Source organism: Salmo salar, chromosome ssa04, assembly GCF_905237065.1.
Source record: "Salmo salar chromosome ssa04, Ssal_v3.1, whole genome shotgun sequence".
Lineage (NCBI taxonomy): Eukaryota > Metazoa > Chordata > Actinopteri > Salmoniformes > Salmonidae > Salmo > Salmo salar.
The window spans coordinates 89,004,374-89,026,892 of NC_059445.1; the positions used below are offsets into that span (position 1 = coordinate 89,004,374).

At 47.6% G+C, this 22,519-nt stretch overlaps 1 protein-coding gene across 1 annotated transcript in view; it reads left to right on the forward strand.

Moving 5' to 3' along the window:
- The first annotated feature begins 17 nt into the window (after positions 1-17).
- The window catches only part of slc47a1 (solute carrier family 47 member 1), a 38,512-nt gene continuing 16,010 nt past the window's right edge, over positions 18-22,519 (forward strand). Inside the window, 12 exon segments of the mRNA NM_001141764.1 lie at positions 18-244; positions 2,960-3,061; positions 3,380-3,448; positions 12,402-12,435; positions 12,437-12,551; positions 13,295-13,337; positions 13,830-13,874; positions 16,263-16,360; positions 18,764-18,861; positions 18,972-19,085; positions 20,074-20,141; positions 20,272-20,380. Coding sequence (NP_001135236.1) covers positions 32-244; positions 2,960-3,061; positions 3,380-3,448; positions 12,402-12,435; positions 12,437-12,551; positions 13,295-13,337; positions 13,830-13,874; positions 16,263-16,360; positions 18,764-18,861; positions 18,972-19,085; positions 20,074-20,141; positions 20,272-20,380 — 1,108 coding nt within the window. The 5' untranslated portion in view covers positions 18-31.

Consider the following 22,519-nt stretch of genomic DNA (forward strand, 5'->3'; position numbering starts at 1 on the left):
CTCCCTCTCTCTGTCTCTTTCTCTCGGCTGAATGGAGAAGGCAGAATTTGTAGGTTCGTTGCCGGGGCCTGGCCTGGTTGCTGGGGATGTAGTTGCCTTGTCGAAGGTGGTGCAGGGTACAGGCGAAGAGCCGGCGGGGACAGCGGTCAGTTCCAGACTGTTCCGCTGTGTGTGTGTCCGACGCTGGATACCCCTGGCCTACAGAGAGGAACTCTACCATGTACTGAGACTCACAGGACCTCTGGTGAGACACAAACTCTGTGTGTGTGTGTGTGTGTGTGTGTGTGTGTGTGTGTGTGTGCACACGTGCAGACGCATGTTCAGCGTAGTTTCCTCCCAGCGACTAGAGTTATTGTAAATGACTGTTATTATAGATACACTACATGGCCAGCAGTATCTGAACACTCCGAATTATTTAGTCCCCGAAATATTTAGTCCCCAAATCAGTGGAATCGGCTATTTCAGCCACACCCGGTGCTGACAGGTGTATAAAATCGAGCACAAAGCCATGCAATCTCCATAGACAAACATTGGCAGTAGAATGGCCTTTTCTGAAGAGCATAGTGACTTTCAACGTGGCACCGTCACAGGTCAGTAAAAATGTTCTATCCTCAGTTGCAACACTCTACTGAGTTCCAAACTGACTCTGGAAGCAACTTCAGCACAAGAACTGTTCGTTGGGAGCTTCATGAAATGGGTTTCCGCGGCAGAGCAGCCGCACACAAACCTAAGATCACCATGCGCAATACCAAGCATCGGCTGCAGTGGTGTAAAGCTCACCAGCATTGGACTGTGGAGCAGTGGAAATGCGTTTTCTGGAGTAATGAATCACGCTTCACCATCTGGCAGTCCGACGGATGAATCTGGGTTTGGCGGATGCCAGGAGAACGCTACCTGCCCGAATGCAGAGTGCCAACTGTAAAGTTTGGTGGAGGAGGAATAATGGTCTGGAGTTGTTTTTCATGGTTTGGGCTCTTTAGTTCCAGAGAAGGGAAATCTTAACGCTACATTATACAATCACATTCTAGATGATTCTGTGCTTCCAACTTTGTGGCAACAGTTTGGGGAAGGCCCTTTCCTGTTTCAGAAGGACAATGCCACCCTGCACAAAGCAAGGTCCGTACAGAAATTGTTTGTCTAGATCGGTATTGAAGAACTTGACTGGCCTGCACAGAGCCCTGACCTCAACCACATTGACCACCTTTGGGATGAATTGGAACGCCGACTGCGAGCCAGGCCTAATCGCCCAACATCAGTGCCTAACTCACTAATGCTCTTATGGCTGAATGGAAGCAAGTCCCCTGCAACAATGTTCCAATATCTAGTGGAAAGCCTTCCCAGAAGATTGGAGGCTGTTATAGCAGCAAAGGGGGGACAAACTCCATATTAATGGACATGATTGTGGAATGAGATGTTCGATGAGCAGGAGTCCACATACTGTTGGTTATGTAATGTATGTCTGGAGTCACTGTCACTTATAGATTCAACACAGAATCAAATCAGTAAGACATTCATTGCCCCTTTATAAAACCAGTCATAAGACCTTTATAAAACCAGTCATAGCACCTTCATAAAACCAGTCATAAGACCTTTATAAAACCAGTCATAGCCCCTTTATAAAACCAGTCATAAGACCTTTATAAAACCAGTCATATCATTGTTATGAAACCAGTGATAAGAACTTTATAAAACCAGTCATATCATTGTTATAAAACCAGTCATAGCCCCTTTATAAAACCAGTCATAGCACCTTCATAAAACCAGTCATAAGACCTTTATATAACCAGTCATAGCCCCTTTATAAAACCAGTCATAGCCCCTTTATAAAACCAGTCATAAGACCTTTATAAAACCAGTCATAAGACCTTTACAAAACCAGCCATATCATTGTTATGAAACCAGTGATAAGAACTTTATAAAACCAGTCATATCATTGTTATAAAACCAGTCATAGCCCCTTTATAAAACCAGTCATAGCACCTTCATAAAACCAGTCATAAGACCTTTATAAAACCAGTCATAGCCCCTTTATAAAACCGGTCATAGCCCCTTCATAAAACCAGTCATAGCACCTTCATAAAACCAGTCATAGCACCTTCATAAAGCCAGTCATAAGACCTTCATAAAACCAGTCATGGCCCCTTTAAAAAAACAGTCCCTTTATAAAACCATTCATAGCCCCTTCATAAAACCAGTCATAGCACCTTCATAAAACCAATCATATCATTGTTATGAAACCATTCATATCGTTGTTATAACACCAGTCATAGCCCCTTTATAAAACCAATCATATCATTGTTATGAAACCAGTCATATCATTGTTTATAAAACCAGTCATAGCCCCTTCATAAAACCATTCATAGCACCTTCATAAAACCAGTCATAGCCCCTTCATAAAACCAGTCATAGCACCTTTATAAAACCAGTCATAGCCCCTTCATAAAACCAGTCATAGCACCTTTATAAAACCAGTCATAGCACCTTTATAAAACCAGTCATAGCCCCTTCATAAAACCAGTCATATCATATTTTAGACTTATCCCCCAAGTGTTCCCATGAGAACATGTTTTCGACTTGTCTTGGCAGAGAATAGACTGTTGGCCTCACATGGAATACAGTTGGTGCTGCAGGACAGAACTCACTGTTGGTGCATGTGTGTGTGTGTGTGTGTGTGTGTGTGTGTGTGTGTGTGTGTGTGTGTGTGTGTGTGTGTGTGTGTGTGTGTGTGTGTGTGTGTGTGTGTGTGTGTGTGTGTGTGTGTGTGTGTGTGTGCGTGCGTGCGTGCGTGTGTGTGTTGTGTGCGTGCGTGCGTGCGTGCGTGCGTGCGTGTGTGTGTGCGTGTGGTGTGTGTGTGCGTGCGTGCGTGTGTGTGTGTGTGTGTGTGTGCGTGTGGTGTGTGCGTGTGCGTGTGCGTGTGCGTGTGTGTGTGTGTGTGTGCGTGCGAGCGCATCTTTTACAGCTGGTGTCTCGGATCCTGAACTTCTTGCTCCCGTTTGTCATCACCATATTCTGTGGTCACCTTGGCAACGCAGAGCTGGCGGGATACGCACTGGGCTCTGCGGTATTACCCACAATTACCTACTCTGATTGGTTCTCTGACTGGCGTGTATAACCAATCACATGATGGATTTGGTGTGATCTTTAAACACGTTGCATGTTGGACTGACATGAACTTAAATTGAAATTATAATTATTTTAAAATATAAATAAAGATTTTAAAAAAAATAACATTAAAAAACATGTTGCAGACAGACAGACAGACAGACAGACAGACAGACAGACAGACAGACAGACAGACAGACAGACAGACAGACAGACAGACAGACTATCTATAATATTGTGACTTCATAATAAGAGTTGTTGTTGTTCTTCCTATCAGGTGATCAATGTGACCACTACCTCTACGGGCTACGGACTGGCTCTGGCCTGTGATACCCTCATCTCTCAGGTTGGTAGGACCTCTCTCTCTGTGTGTGTGTGTGTGTGTGTGTGTGTGTGTGTGTGTGTGTGTGTGTGTGTGTGTGTGTGTGTGTGTGTGTGTGTGTGTGTGTGTGTGTGTGTGTGTGTGTGTGTGTGTGTGTTTTGCTATCCTTGAGAGGACCAGAAGTTCACACAAGGTTAGTAAAAAAAAGGAAAATTCTGACAAGTGGGGACATTTCACACAAGGAAAAAGGCTATTTTAGGTTTATAGGTTAGGGGTTAGGGGTTAGGGGGTTAGGGTTAGGGTTAGGGGTTAGGGTTAGGGTTAGGGTTAGGGGGTTAAGGTTAGGGTTAGGGGTTAGGGTTAGGGTTAGGGTTAGGGTTAGGGGGTTAAGGTTAGGGTTAGGGGGTTAAGGTTAGGGTTAGGGTTAGGGTTAGGGTGTTAAGGTTAGGGGTTAGGGTTAGGGGTTAGGGTTAGGGTTAGGGTTAGGGTTAGGGGGTTAAGGTTAGGGTTAGGGGGTTAAGGTTAGGGTTAGGGTTAGGGTTAGGGGGTTAAGGTTAGGGGTTAGGGTTAGGGGTTAGGGTTAGGGGTTAAGGTTAGGGTTAGGGGGTTAGGGTTAGGGTTAGGGGTTAAGGTTAGGGGTTAAGGTTAGGGTTAGGGGTTAAGGTTAAGGTTAGGGTTAGGGGTTAGGGGTTAAGGTTAGGGTTAGGGTTAGGGGGTTAAGGTTAGGGTTAGGGTTAGGGGTTAAGGTTAGGGTTAAGGTTAGGGGTTAAGGTTAGGGTTAGGGGTTAAGGTTAGGGGTTAAGGTTAGGGTTAAGGTTATGATTAGAGAAACCATAATTTTTTATGGGAATCAAATATTTGGTCCCCACAAGGTGTGTGTGTGTGTGTGTGTGTGTGTGTGTGTGTGTGTATCAGAGAGGTGTATATAGTTTGTGTGGATGAAAGGCCTGTTATACTCAGTGTGTTTTATTTACTGTTTAACGATGTTGTTCCTTTAGTGTCACACCTTGATCTGTTTCACCTGTCCTTGTGATTATCTCCACCCCCTTCCAGACGTCGCCCATCTTCCCCATTATCCCCTGTGTATTTATACCTGTGTTCTCTGTTTGTCCGTTGCCAGTTCGTCCTGTTTTGTCAAGTCAACCATCGTTTTTTGTTCTCAGCTCCTGCTGTTCCCTGTCTCTCTTTTTCTCGCCCTTCCTGGTTTTGACCCTTGCCTGTCCTGACTCTGAGCCCGCCTGCCTGACCCTGAGCCTGGCTGCCGACCTGTCCCTTTGCCCCACCTCTGAATTATTGAACTCTGCCTACCCTCATCACGCTGATGGCCGGGGAGAGCTCTCACTGATGTGTGGGAACAACAGCTGTCTATATGCGCTAGTCTGGAGGGGTTTGTGGGAAAAGTGAGGAAGGTTTTTTGATGCCCCGTTCTCCGGTAGAGAGGCCATCCGGAAGCTAATCCATCTTCGGCAGGACTCCCTCAGTGTAGCTGATTATGCGGTGGATTTCTACACGTTGGCAGAGGAGAGTGCTTGGAATCAAGAGGCTCAATGTTCAATATGTTCCTGCACGGTGTCTCGGAGGAGGTCGAGCTTGCAGCCCGGGAGTTACCGACGGAGCTCGATTCCCTCATCGCTCTGATCATCATCCGTATCGATGGGCGATTACGTGAACGACAGAGGGAGAGGAAATTGGATTTCTCTCGCACGCCCAGGGATCCCACCTTGCCTCTGAGACTTCCCGGAAGCTCCCGAAGGTCTCGTTGCCGAGAGAACCCGAGGCTGCCGAAGACAGATGAAACATATTGTTTATCTCAGACTACTTTGTTTGATTTCATTAGCGTAGAGGGCACTATTTTCACCTCCGGATGAAAAGCGTGCCTAATGTTAACTGCCTGCTGCTCAGGCCCAAAAGCTAGGATATGCATATAATTGATATATTTGGATAGAAAACACTCTAAAGTTTCCAAAACTGATAAAATAATGTCAGTGAGTATAACAGAACTGATATGGCAGGCAAAAACCTGAGAAGAATCCATCCAGGAAGTGGAATAATTTTATTTTTGTAGTTTTCTATTGAATGCCATTACAGTATCGATTGACTTAGGACTCAAATTGCACTTCCTATGGCTTCCACTAGATGGCAACAGTCTTTAGAAATTGTTTCAGGCTTGTATTCTGAAAAATGAGGGAGTAAGACCAGTCTGAATGAGTGGACACTGCAGTGTCCCAGAGGTTTTTCATGCGCACGACCGAGAGCACGCCTTTCTTGTTTTCCTTTTATATTGACGAAGCTATTGTCCAGTTGAAATGTTATTGATTATTATGACTTAAAAACAACCTGAGGATTGATTATAAACATTGTTTGACATGTTTCTATGAACTTTACGAATACTTTTCGGATATTTTGTCTGTCTGTTGTGACTGCCTTTGAGCCTGTGGATTATTGAACAAAACTTTTTTTGGATATAAAGAGGGACTTTATCGAACAAAACAAACATTTATTGCGTAAATGGGAGTCTTGTGAGTGCAACCATATGAAGTTCATCAAAGGTAAGTGATTCATTTTATCACTATTTCTGACTTGTGTAACTCCTCTACTTGGCTGGTAACTGTTTGTAATGATTTGTCTGCTGGGCGCTGTTCTCAGATAATCGCATGGTTTGCTTTCGCTGTAAAGTCTTTTTTAAATCTGATACCGTGGTTGGATTAACAAGAAGTTTATCTTTAAACCGATGTATAACACTTGTATGTTTCATGAATTTCTATAATGAGTATTTCTGTTTTTGAATTTGGCGCTCTGCAATTTCACTGGATGTTGGCCAGGTGGGACGGTAGCGTCCCACACCCCCTAGAGCGGTGTTAACAAGGACTCTCCTCCTCACCAATACAGTATATTGTTGAGTCGTTGTGCTGCCACAGAATGAATTGTTAGTAAGGCCTCAAAAAAGTTTTTATACCAGAGCTGCGAGAAAAGTTCTATATATAATTGAAACAATGTTGCAATTGTTTGTGAGAATGCCAACAGGTGTGGTTCCTGTGGGGGAAAGATTCTATTGGGGAAAGGTTCCCGTGGGGGTTGCCATGGAAGCCAAGAGGGGAGTGAGGTATGTGTGTGTGTGTGTGTGTGTGTGTGTGTGTGTGTGTGTGTGTGTGTGTGTGTGTGTGTGTGTGTGTGTGTGTGTGTGTGTGTGTGTGTGTGTGTGTGTGTGTGTGTGTGTGTGCTCAAACACACATGCATGTGGGTGTCTGGGAGAGGAAGTGTGTCCATCTGATGAATGGGCATGTGCCTGAACTCAATTTTATACACTAATTGTAGTCTCACCCATTACTTTCTAATGACAGGTCAATTTGAACCGTTAACCTGTTAGGGCTAGGGGGCAGCATTGACACGGCTGGATAAAAAACATACCCGATTTAATCTGGTTACCACTCCTACTCAGTAACTAGAATATGCATATACTTATTACATATGGATAGAAAACACCCTAAATTTTCTAAAACTGTTTGAATGGTGTCTGTGAGTATAACAGAACTCAAATGGCAGGTCAAAACCTGAGAGATTCCTTTACAGGAAGTGGCCTGTCTGACCATTTCTGGAACTTCTTTGCCATCTCTATCATTTACTAAGGATCTCTGCTCTAACGTGACACTTCCCACGTCGTCCATAGGCTCTCAGAGCCCGGGAAAAAGAGAATGTCGTCATTCCAGCCCCAGGCTGAAACACATTATCGCCTTTCTCAAGTGGCCCATCAAGAGACACTAGCTTATGCGCGTGACCCCGACCGCCCCCGCCTTTGGGATTTTTTCCTCTGTTTGCCGAAAAGGAGATTCCCTGTCGGAATATTATCGCTTTTCTACGAAAAAGGAAAAATAGCGTTGATTTTAAACAGCGGTTGACATGCTTCGACGTACGGCAATGGAATACTTTGAATTTTATTGTCAGGAATTGCGCCAAGCGCGCGACACTTCTTTACTATTTCGGATAGTGTCTGGAACGCACGAACAAAACGCCGCTATTCGGATATAACGATGGATTATTTTGGACCAAACCAACATTTGTTATTGAAGTAGACGTCCTGGGTGTGCATTCTGACGAAGACAACAAAAGGTAATGACATTTTTATAATAGTAAATATGATTATGGTGAGTGCTAAACTTGCCGGGTGTCTAAATAGCGAGCCCGTGATGCCTGGGCTATGTACTTAGAATATTGCAAAATGTGCTTTCACCAAAAAGCTATTTTAAAATCGGACATATCGAGTGCATAGAGGAGGTCTGTATCTATAATTCTTAAAATAATTGTTATGCTTTTTGTGAACGTTTATCGTGAGTAATTTAGTAAAATGTTAGCGAATTCCCCGTAAGTTTGCGGGGGTATGCTAGTTCTGAACGTCACATGCTAATGTAAAAAGCTGGTTTTTGATATAAATATGAACTTGATTGAACAAAACATGCATGTATTGTATAACATAATGTCCTAGGGTTGTCATCTGATGAAGATCATCAAAGGTGAGTGCTGCATTTAGCTGTCTTCTGGGTTTTGGTGACATTATATGCTGGCTTGAAAAATGGGTGTCTGATTATTTCTGGCTTGGTACTCTGCTGACATAATCTAATGTTTTGCTTTCGTTGTAAAGCCTTTTTGAAATCGGACAGTGTGGTTAGATTAACGAGAGTCTTATCTTTAAATGGCTGTAAAATAGTCATATGTTTGAGAAATTGAAGTAATAGGATTTTGAAGATTTTGAAAATCGCGCCACAGGCTGGCAGTGGCTGTTACGTAGGTGGGACGAATTCGTCCCGCCGGTCCCATAGAGGTTAACACCACAGGTGTACAAAAGCTAAATAAAACACCCAAAATGTAATGAAAATCATCAAAATGTATTTGATGTGTTCAGATGCCCTGTGTGGACAAAGTCATGGAACCTCAATCAGATTAAATGAATTTTCAGAGAGAAAACTTGTAAATCGGGCCAATTCGACCGGACAGCAGGAGGGTTTAATAGACCAGGCTCACTGGTAGGAGCGAGTACTCTGCTGGGCCATATGGAGAACGTTCCTCCTTCCCTTGCTCGCACCCCTTTTCATGCCATTCTGCTGTGGGGAGACCAGTCCAAATCTCTCCGGGTTCTCATTCACTTTGGGGCTAACGAGACCTTTTTGGATGCAACCCTGGCATCCGAGCTGAACATCCCCACTCAGTCCCTTTCCATTCCCATGGACGTTAGAGCGCTGGACGGGTGCTCTATAGGCCGAGTCACCCACAACACCGCTCCCATCAACCTACCTGTGTCAGGGAACCACAGCGAGGCTATCCAGTTCCTGCTCATCAAGTCCCCTCAGATTCCCGTGTTATTGGGATTCTCCTGGTTCCAGTGACCCCTCATTAACTGGTCTACTGGTGCCATCATGGGCCAGAGCCCGTTCTGCCACGCCCACTGCCTGAAGTCAGCACAACCTGCCCCGGGACGTCTTCCTGGGAGCTTGGAAGGTGCCCCGGACCTCTCCACCCTTCCCGCGGAGTACCAGGACTTCCGGCAGGTGTTCAGTAAGGCCCGGGCCACTTCGCTCTTGCCGCACCGACCTTATGACTGCGGGATTGACCTTCTCCCCAGCATGACTCCGCCCCAGGGACGACTGTACTCTCTATCGGGACCAGAGACCAAGGCGATGGAGAACTACATTGGGGACTCCTTAGCTGCAGTATTCATTCGTTGTCCTTCTTCCGCCGTGCATCGACTACCAGGGTCTCAACAACATAATGGTGAAGAACCGCACCGCTACCACTCATCTACTCGGCCTTCGAGCCGCTCCTTCGAGCCGCTCCTTCGAGCCGCTCCTTCGAGCCGCACCGTGTTTTCTAAGGTGGATCTACAGAACGCCTACCACCTGGTGTGGATACGGGAAGGGGACGAGTGGATGACCGCCTTCAACATGGCCAGCGGTCACTACAATTATCTGGTCATGCCTTTTGGCCTCCCAATGACCCTGCTGTGTTCCAGGTCCTGCTGTGTTCCAGGCTCTGGTCAATGACGTTTTCCGCAACATGTTGAATCGGTTCGTCTTTGTCTACCTAGATGACATCCTCATCTTCTCCCGTTCCACCCAAAGAACATGTGCTCCTCATCCGACAGGTTCTCCAATACCTCATGGAGAACCAGCTGTTTGTAAAAGCAGAGAAGTGCAAGTTCTGTTGTTCCACCATCCCTTTTCTGGGTTTCATCATCGCCGCAGGGAGTGTGCAAATGGATCCCAGGAAGGTGAGAGCGGTGGTGGATTGGCCCCAGCCTACTTCCAGGGTGCACCTGCAATGCTTCCTGGGGTTTGCCAACTTCTATCACCACTTTATCTGGGGTTACAGCACCCTGGCTTCCCCCCTGTCCGCACTCACCTCACCCAAGGTTCCGCTCACGTGGTCTCCAGCTGCTGACCGGGCATTCCGGGACCTCAAACATCGCTACACCACACTTCCCATCTTGGTTCATCCGGACCCATCCCGTCAGTTCGTGCTGGAGGCCGATGTTTTGGATGTCGAAGTGGGGCAGTCTTGTCCCAGCGTTCTGCCCTGGACCTCAAGCTACATCCCTGTGCCTTCTTCTCCCACCGCCTCAACGCCACAGAAAATAACTACGATGTGGGGAATCATGAGCTTCTCGCAGTGAAGATGGCGTTAGAGGAACGGAGGCACTGGCTGGAGGGGGCAGAATATCTGTTCATCGTGTGGACCAACCACAAGAACCTGGAGTATCTCCACACAACCAAGTGCTTCAACTCCAGGCAAGCCAGATGGGCCCTGCTGTTCACACGTTTCAACTTCCTCTCGTACCGGCCGGGATCCAAGAATGTCAAGCCGGATGCACTGTGCCGCCGCTATAGCCCCACGGGTACCACCCCGGAATTCGAGACCATCCTTCCCACCTCATGCCTGGTGACGACACTCAACTGGGGTATAGGGAAACAGGTCCGGGAGGTGCAGCGGTCTCAACCGGACCCTGAGGGGGGCCCTGATAATCAGGGGACCGGTTCCGGATGTCGCCGCGTTTGTCTCTGCCTGCACGGTCTGTGCTCAGAATAATAATCCTCGGCAAGCTCCGGCTGGTCTTCTGCAACCACTGCCTGTACCTCACCATCCCTGGTCCCACATATCCCTGGATATCGTCACGGGTCTCCTCCCATCTGAGGGCAACACTGCCATCCTGATTGATGTTGACCGGTTTTCCAAGGCCGATCACTTCATTCCTATCCCCAAACTACCCACGGCCAAGGAGACGGCCCAGCTCATGGTGCAGCACGTCTTCCGGATCCATGGACTGCCCGTGGACATGGTCTCTGACTGGGGGCCTCAGTTCTCGTCCAAGTTCTGGAAGGTGTTCTGTGCCCTCATGGGTCGTCGGCCAGCATGTCCTCTGGGTTCCACCCCCAGTCCAATGGCCAGTCGGAGCGAGCCAACCAGCATCTTGAGACTACTTTGTGCTGCCTGATCTCCGCCAACCCCACCTCCTGGAGCCAGCAGCTGGTGTGGGTTGATTAAACCCGCAACACCCTTCCCTGCTCTGCCACAGGCCTATCTCCTTTTGAGTGTATCAGCCCCCACTCTTCCACAAGCTGGAGGAAGAGGTTGGCGTACCTTCTACCCAGATGTTTGTCCACTGCTGTCATCGTACCTGGAGGAGAGCCCGGTCAGCCCTCCTCAAGACCACCTCCAGGTATCGACGACAAGCGGATTGCCATCGTACCCCGGTTCCCCGGTATCGTCTCAGGCAGAAGGTATGGCTATCCACCCGGGATCTGCCCCTCCGGGTGGAATCCCGCAAACTCTCCCCCCGGTTTATCAGCCCATTTCCCATCTCCAAGATTATTAGCCCCTCTGCTGTTCATCTTCTGTTGCCCCGTACCCTTCGTATACATCCCACCTTTCATGCGTCCAGAGTCAAACCCATGTCTCACAGCCCTTTGTCTCCTGTTTCCAGGCCGACCCTTCTTCCCCATCTCATCGACGGCCAATACAGCGAGGCGTCTCCTGAAGGTTCAACCTCGGGGCAGGGGGTTCCAGTACCTGGTTGACTGGGAGGGTTATGGCCCGGAGGAGAGGTGCAGGGTCCCCGCAAGGGACATCCTTGTCCCTGGCCTCATCGCGAATTTTCAACGCCGACACCCCGGTCAACCAGGTATGCGCCCAGGTAGGACGCCAGGCGGCGCCCCTAGAGAGGGGGGGTACTGTCACACCCTGATCTGTTTCACCTGTCCTTGTGATTGTCTCCATCCCCCTACAGGTGTCGCCCATCTTCCCCATTATCCCCTGTGTATTTATAGTTGTGTTCTCTGTTTGTTTTTCTGCCAGTTCATCTTGTTTGTTTGAGTCAACCAGCGTTTTTGTTATCAGCTCCTGCTTTTCCCTGTCTTTCTTTTTCTCGCCCTCCTGGTTTTGACACTTGCCTGTCCTGACTCTGAGCCCGCCTGCCTGACCACTCTGCCTGCCCCCTGCCCCTGATTCTGCCTGCCAACCTGCCCCTTTGTCCCAACTCAGGATTATTGACCTCTGCCTACCTTGACCCTGAGCCTGCCTGCCGTTCGGTACCATTGCCCCACCTCTGGTTTACTGACCCCTGCCTGCCTTGACCTGTCTATTGCCCCTTTTTGGTTATTAAGTTGTTAATTCGACATTTCTGCATCTTACCTTCATACCTCATACTTTAGTGTTGCTCCAGTCATCATTAATCCACACCTACTACGACACACACACACACACACACACACACACACACACACACACACACACACACACACACACACACACACACACACACACACACACACACACACACACACACACACACACACCTATGGAAACGGCAATCCAGTTCAACAAACACTGTGTGTGTGTGTGTGTGTGTGTGTGTGTGTGTGTGTGTGTGTGTGTGTGTGTGTGTGTGTGTGTGTGTGTGTGTGTGTGTGTGTGTGTGTGTGTGTGTGTGTAGACATTTGGCAGCAGTAATCTGCACCGTGTGGGGGGTGATCCTGCAGAGAGCAGTGTTGATCCTGCTGCTGTTCTGTCTGCCCTGCTGGGGCCTCCTCATCAACGCCCACAACATCCTACTAGCCATGAATCAGGAGCAGGAGGTGGCCCGGTAGGAAACCCTCACACACACAGACACACACACACACACACACACACACACACACACACACACACACACACACACACACACACACACACACACACACACACACACACACACACACACACACACACACACACACACACACACACACACACACACACACACACACACACACACACACACACACACACACACACACACACACACACACACACACACACACACACACACACACACACACACACACACACACACACACACACACACACACACACACACACACACACACACACACACACACACACACACACACACACACACACAGACACACACACACACACACACACACACACACACACACACACACACACACACACACACACACACACACACACACACACACACACACACACACACACACACACACACACACACACACACACACACACACACACACACACACACACACACACACACACACACACACACACACACACACACACACACACACACACACACACACACACACACACACACACACACACACACACACACACACACACACACACACACACACACACACACACACACACACACACACACACACATACACACACACACACACACACACACACACACACACACACACACACACACACAGACACACTGTGAATGTTGTCTCAATATTAAATGTCTGTGCATTGTGGTTTGTATGTAGCTGACCGTTTGTTCTGTTGTCTCCCCGTCAGGATCGCCCAGCTTTATGTGATGCTTTACCTGCCTGCTGTTCCTGTGAGTAACACCGTCTCCAACCAGAGGACTGAGATAGAGCCTGGGTGGGGACAGAGGACTGAGATACACCCCACTCATCCCACTCCTCTGTCCCCATCCAGGCTACATGTCAGTCCTCTGTCCCCACCCAGGCTCTATCTCAGCCCTCTGTCCCCACCGAACTCTATCTAGACTGTCCACACATGTTCTATCTCAGTCTGTCTCAGTGTGGCATCTGTAATACGATGTTTCCGTCTGGGGTCTGAGTGTTCCGTCTGGGGTCTGAGTGTTCCGTCTAGGGTCTGAGTGTTCCGTCTGGGGTCTGAGTGCTCCGTCTGGGGTCTGAGTGCTCCGTCTGGTGTCTGAGTGTTCCGTCTGGGGTCTGAGTGTTCCGTCTGGGGTCTGAGTGTTCCGTCTGGGGTCGGAGTGTTCCGTCTAGGGTCTGAGTGCTTCGTCTGGTTAGTTCTAAACGACTGACATCATTACTCTTCCACCCCTCTCCTCCTTCCACAGGCTATGTTCCTGCACCAGTTGCAAACAGCTTACCTACAGAACCAGGTATTATGTGTGTGTGTGTGTGTGTGTGTGTGTGTGTGTGTGTGTGTGTGTGTGTGTGTGTGTGTAACTTATTTAGTACATAATGTTTCTGCTACCGAAAAGAGCTTCTGAATATCAGAACAGCGATTACTCACCTCGTACTAGACAAAGACTTTTTCTTTAACGAGTTGGATGCAAAGGATCTACTTCAGACACCCGACAAGGCCCAAAGACAAGGGGTGGCGGCCTGTGTATATTTGTAAACAACAGCTGGTGCTCTATCAACAGCTGGTGCTCTATCAACAGCTGGTGCTCTATCAACAGCTGGTGCTCTATCAACAGCTGGTGCTCTATCATGAGGTAGAGTATCTCATGATAAGTTGTAGACCACACTAAGACCGCACTCAATGAGCTGTATACGGCCATAAGCAAACAGGAGAACGCTCATCCAGAGGCGGCGCTCCTAGTGGCCGGGGACTTTAATGCAGGGAAACTAAAGCAGGAAGCACCAGAAGTGGTCAGATGACGCAGATGCTAAAATACAGGGCAGTTTTTGCACAGATTGGAATATGTTCCGGGATTCTTCCGATGGCATTGAGGAGTACACCACATCAGTCAATGGCTTCATCAATAAGTGCATAGATGACATCGTTCCCAAAAGTGACCACAGGTACATACAACAGCCAGAAGCCATGGATTAAAGGCAACATCCGCACTGTGCTTAAAGGGTAGAGCTTTCAAGAAGCGGGACTCTAACCCGGACGCTTATAAGAAATCTCGCTACGCCCTCCGACGAACAATTAAACAGGCAAAGTGTCAATACAGGAATAAAATGGAATCCTACTACACGGGCTCCGACGCTCGTCGGATGTGGCAGGGCTTGCAAACTATTACAGACTGCAAAGGGAAGCACAGCCGCGAGCTGCCCAGTTACACGAGCCTACCAGATGAGCTAAATTACTTCTATGCTCGCTTCGAGGCAAGCAACACTGAAGCATGCATGAGAGCATCAGCTGTTCCGGACGACTGTGTGATCACGCTCTCCGTCAGCTGATGTCAGTAAGACCTTTAAACAGGTCAACATTCACAAGGCCGCGGGGCCAGACAGATTACCAGGACATGTACTCCAGGCATGTGCTGACCAATTGGCAAGTGTCTTCACTGACATTTTCAACGTCTCCCTGACTGAGTCTGTAATACCAACATGTTTTAAGCAGACCACCATAGTCCCTGTGCCCAAGAACACTAAGGTAACCTGCCTAAATGACTACAGACCCGTAGCACTCACATCTGTAGCCATGAAGTGCTTTGAAAGGCTGGTCATGGCTCACATCAACACCATTATCCCAGAAACCCTAGACCCACTCCAATTTGCTATTCATTGACTAAAGCTCAGCGTTCAACACCATACTGCACTCAAAGCTCATCACTAAGCTAAGGACCCTGGGACTAAACACTTCCCTCTGCAACTGGATCCTGGACTTCCTGACGGGCTGCCCCCAGGTGGTAAGGGTAGGTAACAACACATCTGCTATGCCAGGACAGCGGAGTCAATCACCACCTTCCGGAGACACCTGAAACCCCACCTCTTTAAGGAATACCTGGGATAGGATAAAGTAATCCTTCTAACCCCCCCCCCTAAAAAGATTTAGATGCACTATTGTAAAGTGGTTGGGCCACTGGATATCATTAGGTGAATGCACCAATTTGTAAGTCGCTCTGGATAAGAGCGTCTGCTAAATGACTTAAATGTAAATGTAAAATGCTGATCCTCAACACAGGGGCCTCCTCAGTCCCCACCCATAGTAGAGCAGGTTGAGAGCTTCAAGTTCCAACAAACTATCATGGTCCAAACACACCCAAGACAGTCATGAAGAGGGAACGACAAAACCTATTCCCCCTCAGGAGACTGAAAAGATTTGGCATGGGTCCTCAGGCTCTACAGCTGCACCACCGAGAGCATCCTGACTGGTTGCATCACTGCCTGGTATGGAAACTGCTTGGTCTCCGACTGCAAGGCACTACAGAGGGTACAAAGGGGCAAAGCTTCCTGACATCCAGGACCTCTATACCAGGCGGTGTCAGAGGAAGGCCCTAAAAATGGTCAAAGACTCCAGCCACCCTAGTCATTGACTGTTCTCTCTGCTACCGCACGGCAAGCAGTACCGGAGCGCCAAGTCTAGGACAAAAAGGCTTCTTATTAACAGCTTCTACCCACAAACCATAAGACTCCTGAACAGCTAATCAAATGGCTACCTGAACTATTTGCATTGTCCCCTCTTATTTTTCTTAAAACTGCATTGTTGGTTAAAAGGGCTTGTAAGTAAGCATTTCACTCTAAGTTCTACAGCTGTTGAATTCGGTGCATATAACAAATAAAAATGGATTTGATTTAACTGTCTTTCCCAGGGGATCATCCTACCTCAGATGTACACAGCAGCAGCAGCTAACCTCATTAACCTGGCTGTGAACTACATCCTGATCATCAGCCTGGAGATGGGAGTCATGTACTGCCCTAGCTTCCTCTCCTTCTTCTATCCTCTTCTTCCTCTCCTGCTCCTATCCTAATCTCCTGTCCTTCTCCTATCCGCTTCTTCCTCTCCTTCTCCTATCCTCTTCTTCCTCGCCTGTTCTTCCTCTCCTTCTCCTATCCTCTTCTTCCTCTCCATCTCCTATCCTCTTCTCCTATCCTCTTCTCCTGTACTTCTCCTATCCTCTTCGGCTGTCCTTCTCCTATCCTCTTCTTTCTCTCCTGCTCCTATCCTTCCTCTCCTTCTCCTATCCTCTCCTCCTGTCCTGCTCCTATCCTCTTCTCCTATCCTCTTCTTCCTCTCCTGCTCCTATCCTCTTCTCCTATCCTCTTCTTCCTCTCCTGCTCCTATCCCCTTCTTCCTCTCCTTCTCCTATCCTCTTCTCCTATCCTGCTCCTATCCTTCCTCTCCTTCTCCTATCCTCTTCTTCCTCTCTGTCTCCTATCCTCTTCTTCCTCTCCTGCTCCTATCCCCTTCTTCCTCTCCTTCTCCTATCCTCTTCTCCTATCCTGCTCCTATCCTTCCTCTCCTTCTCCAATCCTCTTCTCCTATCCTCTTCTTCCTCTCCTGCTCCTATCCTCTTCTTCCTCTCCTGCTCCTATCCACTTCCCCTATCCTCTTCTTCCTCTCCTTCTCCTATCCTCTTCTTCCTCTCCTGCTCCTACCCTCTTCTTCCTCTCCTTCTCCTATCCTCTTCTTCCTCTCCTGTTCTTCCTCTCCTTCTCCTATCCTCTTCTTCCTCTCCTTCTCCTATCCTCTTCTTCCTCTCCTTTTCCTATCCTCTTCTTCCTCTCCATCTCCTATCCTCTTCTCCTATCCTCTTCTCCTGTCCTTCTCCTATCCTCTTCGGCTGTCCTTCTCCTATCCTCTTCTTTCTCTCCTGCTCCTATCCTTCCTCTCCTTCTCCTATCCTCTTCTCCTGTCCTGCTCCTATCCTCTTCTCCTATCCTCTTCTTCCTCTCCTGCTCCTATCCTCTTCTTCCTCTCCTTCTCCTATCCTCTTCTCCTGTCCTGCTCCTATCCTCTTCTCCTATCCTCTCCTTCCTCTCCTTCTCCTATCCTCTTCTTCCTCTTCTGCTCCTAACCTTTTCTCCTATCCTCTTCTTCCTCTCCTGCTCCTATCCTCTTCTCCTATCCTCTTCTTCCTCTCCATCCCCTATCCACTTCTCCTATCCTCTTCTTCCTCTCCTGCTCCTACCCTCTTCTTCCTCTCCTTCTCCTATCCTCTTCTTCCTCTCCTGCTCCTATCCTTCCTCTCCTTCTCCTATCCTGCTCCTATCCTTCCTCTCCTTCTCCTATCCTCTTCTCCTATCCTCTTCTTCCTCTCCTGCTCCTATCCTCTTCTTCCTCTCCTTCTCCTATCCTCTTCTTCCCCTCCGTCTCCAATCCTCTTCCCCTATCATCTTTTTCCTCTCCTTCTCCTATCCTCTTCTTCCTCTCCTGCTCCAATCCTCTTCCCCTATCCTCTTCTTCCTCTCCTTCTCCTATCCTCTTCTTCCTCTCCTTCTCCTATCCTCTTCTTCCTCTCCTGCTCCTATCCTCTTCTTCCTCTCCTTCTCCTATCCTCTTCTTCCTCTCCTTCTCCTATCCTCTTCTTCCTCTCCATCTCCTATCCACTTCTCCTATCCTCTTCTTCCTCTCCTGCTCCTATCCTCTTCTTCCTCTCCTGCTCCTATCCTCTTCTTCCTCTCCTGCTCCTATCCTCTTCTTCCTCTCCTGCTCCTATCCTCCTCCTCCTCCTCTTCTTCTCCTATCCTCTTCTTCCTCTCCTGCTCCTATCCTCTTCCCCTTCCTCTTCTTCCTCTCCTGCTCCTATCCTCTTCTTCCTCTCCTGCTCCTATCTCTTCTTCCCCCTGCTCCTATCTCTTCTTCCTCTCCTGCTCCTATCCTCCTCTTCCTCCTCTCCTTCTCCTATCCTCTTCCTCCTCTCCTTCTCCTATCCTCTTCTTCCTCTCCTGCTCCTATCCTCTTCTTCTTCCTCTCCTGCTCCTTTCCTCTTCTTCCCCCCTCCTCCTTCTCTTCCTCCTCTCCTCCTCCTTCTCTCCCCTCCCCCTTCTCTCCCCTCCCCGTTCTCTCCTCCTTCTCTCCCCTTCTCTCTCCTCCCCCTTCTCTCCTCCTTCTCTCCCCTTCTCTTCCTTCCCCCTTCTCTCCCCTCCTCCTTCTCTTCCTCCCCTCCTTTTCTTCCTCCCCTTCCTCCTTCTCTCCCCTCCTCCTGCTCTTCCTCCTCTCCTCCTTCTCTCCCCTCCACCTTCTCTCCCCTCCTTCTCTCTTCATCCCCTTCCTCCTCTCAATTACTGTAAATGTGTTGTTATGTATAATTTCTGTGTGTGTGTGTGTGTGTGTTTATTGATCCTGTGTCTGTGTTGTTGTGTTGTGTAGAGGCTCTGCTATAGCGAACAGCCTGTCTCAGATCACCATCTGTCTGCTCCTCTACTTGTATATCTGTTGGAGAGGACTCCACAAGAACACATGGACAGGTCAGACACATACTCCCTCTGCTGGCCAAATGTGGTTATTGACATCTATAGATATTATTATTATTATTATTTTTTAAATTGCGATGACTGATGTGTGGGTGCTTCTCCAGGCTGGTCCAGTGAGGCTCTCCAGGAGTGGGGTTCCTACATGCAGCTGGCCATCCCCAGTACCCTGATGGTCTGCTTCGAGTGGTGGGTCTGGGAGATAGGAGGCTTCCTCGCTGGTCAGTCTGAGTGTGTGTGTGTATGTGTGTGTGTGTGTGTGTGTCGACAATTGTACTTACTTAATAGGAATTCATAACCATCCGACCAACGGTATCGGGAGAGGCGAAGGTCGAGAGCAGTGCGTCCTCTGAAACACGACCCCAACCAAGCTGCACTGCTTCTTCACACATCCAACCCAGAAGCCAGCCGCACCCAATGTGTCGGAGGAAACACCGTACACCTGTCGACCGTGTCAGCGTGCACTACGCCCGGCCCGCCGCAGGAGTCGCTAGGATATCCCTGCCGGCCAAACCCTCCCCTAACCCGGACGATGCTGTGCCGATTGTACGCCGCCCCATGAGTCTCTCGATCGCGGCCGGCTACGACAGAGCCTGGACTCGAACGCAGAATCTCTGGTGGCACAGCTAGCACTGTGATGCAGTGCCTTAGACCACTGAGATAGAGCCTGGACTCAAACCTAGGATCTCTGGTGGCACTGTGATGCAGTGCCTTAGACCACTGCACCACCCAGGAGGCCATAAGAACATCTATTTTTTATACATTCATACAGGGTTAATTCCGTATTCCGTGTGGTTACAGGGTTAATGGTCTTCCCTGTGGCTCAGTTGGTAGAGCATGGTGTTTGCAATGCCAGCATGGTGTGTGCAACGCCAGGGTTGTGGGTTTGATTCCCAAGGGGGGCCAGTACAAAAAATGAAATGTACGAAATGTATGCATTAATAGGGTTCTTCGCCTGTCCCCATTGGGAGAACCCTTTTTGGTTCCAGGTAGAACCCTTTTGAGTTCCATGTTGAACCCTTTCCACAAAGGGTTCTATATGGGGTCCAAAAGGGTTCTACATGGAAGCAACAAGGGTTCTCCCAATGGGGACAGGCGAAGAACCCTATTTTTTTCTCTCTCTCTCTCTCTCTCTCTCTCTCTCTCTCTCTGTCTCTCTCTCTCTCTCTCTCTCTCTCTCTCTCTCTCTCTCTCTCTCTCTCTCTCTAGGTATGCTTGGAGAGGTGGATCTTGCAGCACAGCATGTGTTGTTGGAGATAGGAGCCATTACCTACATGGTGAGAAACACACACCTACCTAGTTACCTCTTCCCCATAACTCTCCTCACCCCTTAATCACTCTGAACTCCAAGATCACCTTCTCCCCCATTCACTACACCCCACAACTAACTGTGGGGTCCTTGTCCAGTTCCCTCTAGGTGTCCATGCCGCTGCCTGTGTGCGGGTAGGGAACGCTCTGGGAGCAGGAGACACTTCCAGGGCTCTACTCACCTGCAAAGTAGCCCTGGTGCTCTCAGGTAAAAACATGCTTAGCATTATATTGTTAAGTTGCTGGATATTATTATTACTTTTTTATTACCTTTATTTATTTAGGTTTTTCTCATTGATCTCTTTTTCAAGAGAGACCTGGTCCAAAAGCAACAAAGGGGAACAAAGTTTCAGACAAAACAATTTACATACACTAACAAGATTAAACAAAACTTTAGACACACATACAGTACAACAATTACATATTACATAAAAAAAACACAAATGTCATGACTAAAGACATCTTCTATTATATACACATCGATCAAGTATTTAAACTCCTCCAACATGACTAGATCATCAAATTTAATAAATGTTCAGGAGAGAATTCCAGGGTCACGGAGCTGAGTAACTAAAACTATTTCTACCATGACCTGTTCTAATTCTTGGTAACTGTTAGAAGCAAATATTGGCGGGAACTGGAACACGCTGTCGTATACACGTCGATCCAGAGCATCCCAAACATGCTCAATGAGTGAAATGTCTGCTCAGTATGCAGACCATGGAAGAACTGGGACATTTTCAGCTTCCAGGAATTGTGTACAGATCCTTGCGACATGGGACTGTGCATTATCACGCTGAAACATGGACGTACTAACAACTTCTCTAAAACAACTTTGGAAGTGGCTTATGGTAGAGAAATTAATATTAAATTCTCTGGCAAAAGCTCTGGTGGACATTCCTGCAGTCAGTATGTCAATTACACACTCCCTCAAATCTAGAGACATCTGTGGCAATGTCTTGTGTGACAAAACTGCACATTTTAAAGTGGCCTTGTATTGTCCCCAGCACAAACAGTTTTCGTATTGACTGACCTTCATGTCTTAAAGTAATGATGGACTGTCGTTTCTCTTTGCTTATTTGAGCTGTTCTTGCCATAATATGGACTTTGTCTTTTATCAAATAGGGCTGTCTTCTGTACACCACCTCTACCTTGTCACAACACAACTGATTGGCTCAAATGCATTAAGAAATAAAGAAATTGCACATATTGACTTTTAGCACCTGTTAACCTCTATGGGCTATTCAACAGCCGGTGGAACAGCGTGGCGCGAAATACAAAAAAACTCAAAAATGCAATCATTTCAATTTTTCAAACATACAACAATTTGAACTCTTATTCACTAAAGAAGTCCTACATCCTAGCCGTTGAGTTAGCAGCAGCAGCTGTAAACGTGGGGTAGGAAAGGACGGACAAAGTATCTGTTCTACCACACGATGACGGTACTACAAAGAATCTGTTCTACCACAAGACATATTCTTCAAAGGACAAGGGAGATCTCTGTTGGGCAACACGGTCTTCCATCTACGACCAACCTATTGAAGCACAGCTCAGAATAAATACAGCCAACAGCGAAATACAAAACCAGCTAAAATACCACAATTCAGTTTTCTCAAACAATCAACTGTTTTACACCATTTTAAAGATAAGACTCTCGTTAATCTAACCACACTGTCCGATTTCAAAAAGGCTTTACAGCGAAAGCAAAACATTAGATTATGTTAGGAGAGTACATAGCCAAAAATAATCACACAGCCATTTTCCAAGCAAGCATATATGTCACAAAAAACCCAAAACACAGCTAAATGAAGCACTAACCTTTGATGATCTTCATCAGATGACACTCAGAGGGCATGATGTTATGCAATACAAGCATGTTTTGTTCAATCAAGTTCATATTTATATCAAAAAACAGCTTTTTACATTGGCGTGTGATGTTCAGAAAATGCATTCCCACCGAAACCGCCGGTGAATTTACTAAATTACTCACGATAAACGTTGACAAAATACATAACAATTATTTTAAGAATTATAGATACAGAACTCCTTTATGCAATCGCTATGTCAGATTTTAAAATAGCTTTTTGGCGAAAGCACATTTTGCAATATTCTGAGTACATAGCTGAGCCATCACGGTGAGCTATTCAGACACCCGCCAAGTTCGAGCACACTAAACTCAGAATTAGTATTAGAAAATTGTATTACCTTTGCTGATCTTCGTCAGAATGCACTCCCAGGACTGCTACTTCCACAAGAAATGTTGTTTTTGTTCCAAATAATCCATAGTTATGTCCAAATACCTCCGTTTTGTTCGTGCGTTCAGGTCACTATCCAAAGGGTAACGCTC